Source organism: Haliotis rubra, unplaced genomic scaffold (genome assembly GCF_003918875.1).
Source record: "Haliotis rubra isolate DU_JTF1 unplaced genomic scaffold, ASM391887v1 Scf288, whole genome shotgun sequence".
Taxonomy (NCBI): Eukaryota; Metazoa; Mollusca; class Gastropoda; order Lepetellida; family Haliotidae; genus Haliotis; species Haliotis rubra.
In genome coordinates this window covers 538,716-548,622 of record NW_025766955.1, presented here as the reverse complement: position 1 = coordinate 548,622, position 9,907 = coordinate 538,716, and the positions used below count along the sequence as shown (strand labels likewise).

General features: G+C 44.5%; 1 protein-coding gene across 7 annotated transcripts; it reads right to left on the bottom strand.

The window, feature by feature from the left end:
• Positions 1-366: 366 nt before the first annotated feature.
• LOC124281676 lies at positions 367-9,535 on the bottom strand. Of its 7 annotated transcripts, none has more exons than XM_046717617.1 (5): positions 9,411-9,535; positions 8,101-8,175; positions 4,616-5,240; positions 3,946-4,473; positions 367-2,164 (listed from the first exon to the last, which is right to left on the bottom strand). In XM_046717617.1, the coding sequence occupies exons 3-5, from the start codon at positions 5,236-5,238 to the stop codon at positions 526-528; spliced, it is 2,790 nt and encodes a 929-aa protein (XP_046573573.1). In that variant the 5' UTR covers positions 5,239-5,240; positions 8,101-8,175; positions 9,411-9,535; the 3' UTR covers positions 367-525. The 7 variants fall into 7 exon arrangements, with proteins under 7 accessions (XP_046573573.1, XP_046573575.1, XP_046573578.1 ...); XM_046717619.1 differs by having other exon boundaries at positions 367-2,138; positions 4,031-4,473; XM_046717622.1 differs by having other exon boundaries at positions 4,162-4,473.
• Between the last annotated feature and the right edge of the window lie 372 nt (positions 9,536-9,907).

Below are 9,907 nucleotides of genomic sequence, written 5' to 3'. Positions count from 1 at the left end.
TATGGTGCTGTTTTTAGTTACATGAGCAGGTCGAGCACCAAGCACTCAACACTCGCCCTCATAATGATTCTGTGTTTGTCACGTGATCGCTGATTTCACAAAAGATCAACATAATGAAGTGGCCATATAATAGGCTACTCCTGTAGTTGGATTCGAACGAGGGACCTCCTGACCAACCGTAGGCGGTTAGAGGAAGAACGCCCAATAGGTTGGCCCGGCAGCAGATAAGGGGATGGTGACGCTCGTGGGATGACGTCACAATAAGGTAACATCACATGGTGTACCTGAAATACTAGCGACCCAAACCCCACTCACTCACTCACTCACTCACTCACTCACTTCCTGCATGAAATCAAATATTCCGTCTTCCATGTATTAACACTGGAACTTTATTCACTACACTGCTGAATGAAGCAGACAGTTCACACATAATCGTATTGGTATAAAACAGGTCCTTCCTTGATTACCTTGATGTATCAAAAGGTCATGACATTGACATTTATTGGTTGAGCAGAGTCAATAAGATTACATGCGGGTGAGACACACATATTCAGTGAGGAAATTGAGCATCGCTCGACCAGCCTCATCCAGGACGTCAGTCTCAGCATTGACCCTGTTCAGTTCCTGCACAGCCTCCGGCATCGTCTGGGCAAGTTTTGCTGCTCTGTCGAAGAAGCCGGCCCTGGTGTGGAAAGTGATGAGACCAGCTGATACATAGGCAGCATGTAGAGATCTGTCAAACTGCCTGGGTTCCTGTCTGATAGCAGACAACACTAGGGCTTCTGTTACTCGGGAAATGTCCTTGTAACCACCCTGGACGAGCTCAGTATAGAACAGTGTCGTATGTATGAACTCGTGAACTATTTGTTCTGCCATCAATGGGACCGTCCAATCGTCCCGTGGATCCAGCCATATTACCCCTAAGGCAGAGTTGACCGTTCCACTGGTGTACTTGTCAGATTCGTCTTTGAAGAAGGCAATGCAAGAAACCATTTGAACCATTGCACTATACAGCTCCTCGTGGGTTTTGTTGATTAAGTCCAGCGCCTTGTTGGCTAGCAGTCGTATCCGGGCTTGTTCCTCCCTAGTGTAGAGATGTTTCCCAGCCCTAGTATACGCCTCGGCATCTGGTACAATGTTGATTCGCTTCAGTCCGTCAACAACATCTTCGTCCCCGAAGCTTAACACCATCTGGTTTCCTTTCACCGGGAGACGCATGCCCTGTACTTCTTGAAGTTCCCGAAAGAAATCTTCTTTCAAGGTCTCGTTGTTTCCAGAGATAACTTTGTTCGTCAAGCCATAAGCAGCCAGACGTTGGTTCATTACATTCATGTCAAACCGGAACGGCCAGAACAGATTCATAAAAACTGGAGTCACCCCGAGGAGAGATATGTCTGCATGGTGAGCTGACATCGGTAGCTTGTGTGCTGCACTGCAACCATCAGGTGAAATGTTGAGAACATCGATAAATGACTGAAGGGAAAAATCAATGTCATCACTTGGCGCCTGTCGAAGACCCGAAGCTGCACGCAACCATGCCAAAATACCCTCAGTATTTTCCATTTTCCCATCACTGGACCCCTGTACTGGACGATACGACAACTGCTGCTCTCGCTGGGCAGACAGCAAAGGGCGAATGGTTCCTTCGCCCATTAAGTTTCCAAGCAACTGAGGTCCAGATGGATTTGCATTATTTAACCATTCATGTTTCAACTCCTGATCTTGCTTGGCAGCCAGTAGTGGGCGTTCGGTTTCCTCGTATTTAAAGTTAGCAAGTAGCTGGGGCTCTGTTGGTTTTTCATTATTTAACCATTCCTTAATTGACATTTGTTCTCGTTTGGCAGCCAGTAGTGGGCGTTCAGTTTCCTCGTATTTGAAGTTTGCAAGCAACTGGGGCTCTGTTGGTTTTGCATTATTTAACCACTCTTGTACAGACTGCTTTTCTCTCTTGGCAGCCAGTAGTGGGCGTTCAGTTTCCTCGTATTTGAAGTTTGCAAGCAACTGGGGCTCTGTTGGTTTTGCATTATTCAACCACTCTTGTACAGACTGTTTTTCTCTCTTGGCAGCCAGTAGTGGGCGTTCAGTTTCCTCGTATTTGAAGTTTGCAAGCAACTGGGGCTCTGTTGGTTTTGCATTATTTAACCACTCTTGTACAGACTGTTTTCTCTCTTGGCAGCCAGTAGTGGCCGCCAGTATTTGAAGTGGGCGTTCAGTTTCCACTCGTACATGTTTTTCTCTTGGCAGCCAGTTTCCTCGTATTTGAAGTTTGCAGCAACTGGGGCTCTGTTGGTTTTGCATTATTTAACCACTCCTGTACAGACAGTTGTTCTCTCTTGGCAGCCAGTAGTGGGCGTTCAGTTTCCTCGTATTTGAAGTTTGCAAGCAACTGGGGCTCTGTTGGTTTTGCATTATTCAACCACTCTTGCGACAACTGTTCTCTCTTGGCAGCCAGTAGTGGGCGTTCAGTTTCCTCGTATTTGAAGTTTGCCAACAACTGGGGCTCTGTTGGTTTTGCATTATTCAACCACTCTTGCGACAACTGTTCTCGCTTGGCAGCCAGTAGTGGGCGTTCCGTTTCCTCGTATTTGAAGTTTGCAAGCAACTGGGGCTCTGTTGGTTTTGCATTATTCAACCACTCTTGCGACAACTGTTCTCTCTTGGCAGCCAGTAGTGGGCGTTCAGTTTCCTCGTATTTGAAGTTTGCCAACAACTGGGGCTCTGTTGGTTTTGCATTATTCAACCACTCTTGCGACAACTGTTCTCTCTTGGCAGCCAGTAGTGGGCGTTCAGTTTCCTCGTATTTGAAGTTTGCAAGCAACTGGGGCTCTGTTGGTTTTGCATTATTTAACCACTCTTGCGACAACTGTTCTCGCTTGGCAGCCAGTAGTGGGCGTTCAGTTTCCTCGTATTTGAAGTTTGCCAACAACTGGGGCTCTGTTGGTTTTGCATTATTCAACCACTCTTGCGACAACTGTTCTCGCTTGGCAGCCAGTAGTGGGCGTTCCGTTTCCTCGTATTTGAAGTTTGCAAGCAACTGGGGCTCTGTTGGTTTTGCATTATTCAACCACTCTTGCGACAACTGTTCTCTCTTGGCAGCCAGTAGTGGGCGTTCAGTTTCCTCGTATTTGAAGTTTGCCAACAACTGGGGCTCTGTTGGTTTTGCATTATTTAACCACTCTTGCGACAACTGTTCTCTTGGCAGCCAGTAGTGGGCGTTCAGTTTCCTCGTATTTGAAGTTTGCCAACAACTGGGGCTCTGTTGGTTTTGCATTATTCAACCACTCTTGCGACAACTGTTCTCGCTTGGCAGCCAGTAGTGGGCGTTCCGTTTCCTCGTATTTGAAGTTTGCAAGCAACTGGGGCTCTGTTGGTTTTGCATTATTCAACCACTCTTGCGACAACTGTTCTCGCTTGGCAGCCAGTAGTGGGCGTTCAGTTTCCTCGTATTTGAAGTTTGCCAACAACTGGGGCTCTGTTCGTTTTGCATTATTTAACCACTCTTGCGACAACTGTTCTCGCTTGGCAGCCAGTAGTGGGCGTTCAGTTTCCTCGTATTTGAAGTTTGCCAACAACTGGGGATCTGTTGGTTTTGCATTATTCAACCACTCTTGCGACAATTGTTCTCGCTTGGCAGCCAGTAGTGGGCGTTCAGTTTCCTCGTATTTGAAGTTTGCAAGCAACTGGGGCTCTGTTGGTTTTGCATTATTTAACCACTCTTGCGACAACTGTTCTCGCTTGGCCGCCAGTAGTGGGCGTTCCGTTTCCTCGTATTTGAAGTTTGCCAACAACTGGGGCTCTGTTGGTTTTGCATTATTCAACCACTCTTGCGACAACTGTTCTCTCTTGGCAGCCAGTAGTGGGCGTTCAGTTTCCTCGTATTTGAAGTTTGCAAGCAACTGGGGCTCTGTTGGTTTTGCATTATTCAACCACTCTTGCGACAATTGCTCTCGTTTGGCAGCCAGTAGTGGGCGTTCCGTTTCCTCGTATTTGAAGTTTGCCAACAACTGGGGCTCTGTTGGTTTTGCATTATTCAACCACTCTTGCGACAATTGCTCTCGTTTGGCAGCCAGTAGTGGGCGTTCAGTTTCCTCGTATTTGAAGTTTGCCAACAACTGGGGCTCTGTTGGTTTTGCATTATTCAACCACTCTTGCGACAACTGCTCTCTCTTGGCAGCCAGTAGTGGGCGTTCAGTTTCCTCGTATTTGAAGTTTGCAAGCAACTGGGGCTCTGTTGGTTTTGCATTATTTAACCACTCTTGTACAGACTGTTTTTCTCTCTTGGCAGCCAGTAATGGGCGTTCAGTTTCCTCGTATTTGAAGTTTGCAAGCAACTGGGGCTCTGTTGGTTTTGCATTATTTAACCACTCTTGTACAGACTGTTTTTCTCTCTTGGCAGCCAGTAGTGGGCGTTCAGTTTCCTCGTATTTGAAGTTTGCAAGCAACTGGGGCTCTGTTGGTTTTGCATTATTTAACCACTCTTGTACAGACTGTTTTTCTCTTGGCAGCCAGTAGTGGGCCAGTTTCCTCGTATTTGAGTTTGGGGGCGTTCAGTTTCCTCGTACAGACTTTGAAGTTTGCCAACAACTGGGGCTCTGTTGGTTTTGCATTATTTAACCACTCTTGTACAGACTGTTTTTCTCTCTTGGCAGCCAGTAGTGGGCGTTCCGTTTCCTCGTATTTGAAGTTGGCAAGCAACTGGGGCTCTGTTGGTTTTGCATTATTTAACCACTCTTGTACAGACTGTTTTTCTCTCTTGGCAGCCAGTAGTGGGCGTTCAGTTTCCTCGTATTTGAAGTTTGCAAGCAACTGGGGCTCTGTTGGTTTTTCATTATTCAACCACTCCTGTATTGACAACTGTTCTCTCTTGGCAGCCAGTAATGGTTGATCGGTTCCCTGGTGTTTGAAGTTGGCAAGTAACTGGGGCTCTGTTGGTTTTGCATTATTTAGCCACTCCTGTGTTAAACCTGGTTCTTGCTTAGCAGCCAGTAGTGGGCGTTCTGTTTCTTCGTGTACATGGGGTGTATTCTCTGACACATCTTCACTTAACCATTTGCTTATCTTTAGCCTGTAAAACTCCTTGTCATAGACTCCTTTGAAATTTCCAAGCGTGTAACTCTTAAAATATCCTTTCATATTGTGACGTAAAGTACTTTTGAAGTCATGTTTTGCTTGTTTCGAGGGAGTACCAGTGATGAGCGCTGGCAAACACACCAGGAACAGCAGAGTTCTTACTTCCATATCTGTGGGAAGAAATGAGCGTTTCAAATTACATACATTACATATATGGAAATAAAGAATCACTTTCGTGTTATAAAACACACGTCACGTTGAACGATGTTGGTTTGGTTGGTTTGTTGTTACTGCCGCATTCAGCAATATTCCAGCTATATGACGGAGGTCTGTAAGTAATCGAGCCTGGACCTGACAATCCAGTGATCAACAACATGAGCATCGATCTAGGCGATTCGGATGCGATGACATATGTCAACCAAGTCAGCGCTCATAGGCCCTCGTGTATTTGCGGGGATTAATTATAACAAAATATTGATTTTGAGATGACCCCCCGACTCGACATGCTTCACAGCACAATACATAATGACTTGTGAAGCATTACGAGTCGGGGTCATCTCAAATGTTTATATATTTTTTCTAAATCTTTAATCCTCCCAAACCTAGGGCCTGTGTCTCGATCCCTTTAGTCGCCTCTTACGACAAGCATGGGTTGCTGAAGACAATTCGAACCCTGATCTTAACGGGTCTTGCAACGATGACGGCCATCTGTAAATAATGGCAGCTTGACCAGACACAGCAGCTTTGTGAAATGAGAAGATGTGATAATTCGGCTGATATGACGACGCCATTATGTACAGCTTACTCTCACAGTCCCTGACCCACATTATCTTCGCTCCTACCTACCCCTCCCTGCAATGCTAAAGCCCTCAATGAAGCAAGGCTGGATTTCCTCAGGGTTTTACTGGGGCTCCCTTTCAATATATATGAGTGTATGTGTTATGATCAAAATTATATATATTCGGAGACTAAGCGTTAGTCTGCAGGTTACGTAGTTCTAAACTGAAAACTGCCAGTTATCTCACAATTCATTTGGAAATGGCGTAGGTTGGAGATGTGAATCGACAAAATAAGTGTTTTCCTGCCTCACAAAGGGGACACATGTGACGTCACACTTCTATTATATATTACGATGTTCAATGTTTAAGTGAAGCTTAACGGAAGGGATGTTGGGGACTGTCTGGCTTCGCAATTACTGCATATTATTGTATGTACTGTACCATATGTCTCGTGTTTGTGAACAATTGACCAGCTGTTGCATGTGTTTGTGATAGATGCCACCAGTAGGGCATCTTCGCTATTTGACAGTGATTCATAAGCACATGCTCATGATGCAGTTGGAGCAATCAAGGATGTGTTTATGACTATGGAAAGGGTTGTGTGACTATACAATGGACCACTGGTGCAACTTGCGTCGTAATGTTTGCAGCACTAAAACATGGAGCCACAGACTTCACTCACACTGCTATACAGCCTTGATGTAATAAAGCACTATAACATGGAACCACAGACTTCACTCACACTGCTATACAGCGTTGATGTAATAAAGCACTATAACATGGAACCACAGACTTCACTCACACTGCTATACAGCGTTGATATAATAAAGCACTACAACATGGAGCCACAGACTTCACTCACACTGCTATACAGCGTTCATATAATAAAGCACTACAACATGGAACAACAGACTTCACTCACACTGCTATACAGTGTTCATATAATAAGGCACTACAACATGGAACCACAGACTTCACTCACACTGCTATACAGCGTTGATGTAATAAAGCACTATAACATGGAGCCACAGACTTCACTCACACTGCTATACAGCGTTGATGTAATAAAGCACTACAACATGGAACCACAGACTTCACTCACACTGCTTTACAGCGTTGATATAATAAAGCACTACAACATGGAGCCACAGACTTCACTCACACTGCTATACAGCGTTGATATAATAAAGCACTATAACATGGAACAACAGACTTCACTCACACTGCTATAGAGCGTTGATATAATAAAGCACTACAACATGGAACCACAGACTTCACTCACACTGCTATACAGCGTTGATATAATAATGCACTACAACATGGAACCACAGACTTCACTCACACTTCTATACAGCGTTGATATAATAAAGCACTACAACATGGGACCACAGACTTCAGTCACACTGCTATACAGCGTTGATATAATAAAGCACTACAACATGGGACCACAGACTTCACTCACACTTCTATACAGCGTTGATATAATAAAGCACTACAACATGGGACCACAGACTTCACTCACACTTCTATACAGCGTTGATATAATAAAGCACTACAACATGGAACCACAGACTTCACTCACACTGCTATACAGCGTTGATATAATAAAGCACTATAACATGGAACCACAGACTTCACTCACACTGCTATACAGCGTTGATATAATAAAGCACTATAACATGGAACCACAGACTTCACTCACACTGCTATACAGCGTTGATATAATAAAGCACTAAAACATGGAACCACAGACTTCACTCACACTGCTATACAGCGTATGATATAATAAAGCACTACAACATGGAACCATATAATAAAGACTTCACTCACACTGCTATACAGCGTTGATATAATGCACTACAACATGGAACACAGACTACACTGCTACATATAATGGAACAACAGACAACACTTCACACTGTCATACAGCGTTGATATAATAAAGCACTACAACATGGGACCACAGACTTCACTCACACTGCTATACAGCGTTGATATAATAAAGCACTACAACAGGGACCACAGACTTCACTCACACTGCTATAGAGCGTTGATATAATAAAGCACTACAACACCACAGACTTCACTCATAGCTAACGGCGGATATAATAAAGAACCATCAAAACTGCTATAGAAACGGTAATATCAAAAGGTAAACTAATCACCTAAGAGAAGAGGAGCTCAAATGTTGAAACTCTGTGACTCACATTCTCTTTACAATTGTTTTCTGACACATACGGGTGTATCTTACCTGAAAAGGGGGGGCGAGAGCCGGGATTCTTTTGTATAAATCCTCCCAAGAATTGCGTCCAAGGAATCCGTTGATCTGGGGTACGAATACAAAATATGTACAGGTTATGTCCCTTGTGATCAGCAGCCTGCTTCTCACTGACTTCACAGAAAGGGTGTTCTCCTACCTCACAGAAGGGTGTTCTCCTACCTCACAGAAGGATGTTCTCCTACCTCACAGAAGGATGTTCTCCTACCTCACAGAAGGGTGTTCTCCTACCTCACAGAAGGATGTTCTCCTACCTCACAGAAGGGTGTTCTCCTACCTACAGAAGGGTGTTCTCCTACCTCACAGAAGGGTGTTCTCCTACCTCACAGAAGGGTGTTCTCCTACTCACAGAAGGATGTTCTCCTACCTCACAGAAGGGTGTTCTCCTACCTCACAGAAGGGTGTTCTCCTACCTCACAGAAGGGTGTTCTCCTACCTCACAGAAGGGTGTTCTCCTACCTCACAGAAGGGTGTTCTCCTACCTCACAGAAGGGTGTTCTCCTACCTCACAGAAGGGTGTTCTCCTACCTCACAGAAGGGTGTTCTCCTACCTCACAGAAGGATGTTCTCCTACCTCACACAAGGGTGTTCTCCTACCTCACAGAAGGGTGTTCTCCTACCTCACAGAAGGATGTTCGTCTATCTCACAGAGGGTGTTCAGCTATATCGCAGAAGGGTGTTTGCCTATTTCACAGAAGTGTGTTCGTCTATCTCACAAAAGGATGTTCGCTTATATGAAAGGGTGTTCGCCTATCTCACAAAGGGATGTTCGCTTATATAAAAAGTGTGTTCGTCTAGCTCACAGAAGGGTGTTCACCTATCACACATTAACATCAGACGCCTGGACATAACTTAAACATTGTTCGAAGCGTCGTTAAATATAAACGGTCGACACCAGAGATCACTCTGTCTCAGTCATCTGCAGAAACTGTTTCGTTGGGTTCAAACCAATGTGGGGAACAATGTATGACTGCATCAAAGTCCTGCAGGTTACATATTGAAGTTAAGGGTGTAACATAGAGTTTTCTAACTCACAAGTGACTCAACAGACGAAAGCGTTTAGAGATATATGTTTGCTGACAGTTACAATAATGTCAAATAAACGTATTTCACAAACAAATAAAGTAGTAGTAAAGACAAATGAAGTTAAGGGTCAAACATAAAGCTTTCTAGCCACCCGTGACTCAACAGACGAAAGCTTTTAGAGATATATGTTCTTTGACAGTTACAATAAAGTCAAATAAACAAATACAGGTACTTGGACAAAAGACAAATGAACTTACTTTAAGTGAGTGTGATAGGTTTGCCAGGCGGCCTGAATGCAACCTCGAGGACACACAAACATATATATACTCTCAAAGTGACGATAATGAGCAGATCCTACCGCCCACTGATTAACAACCGTCGGAGTTCCCATACACACAATGACTTTTCAACTTCTTTAATGATATCTAAACATTGTACAACACCAGATAAGCTTGTTGTGGTAAGGAGGTCGCATGATATCCCGGGCTATGTCTCGGCTACCGCTCTACGGGGCGCGGTCAACTGGGGACACATCCCAAAACAGTCCGCCGTGTGTGTGTGTGTGTGTGTGTGTGTGTGTGTGTGTGTGTGTGTGTGTGTGTGTGTGTGTGTGTGTGTGTGTGTGTGTGTGTGTGTGTGTGTGTGTGTGTGTGTGTGTGTGTGTGTGTGTGTGTTTTGGGTGTGGGGGTGTGTGTGTGTGTGTGTGTGGATATATCTCTGAGTATAATATTAGTTTTAAAAGATAATACATATG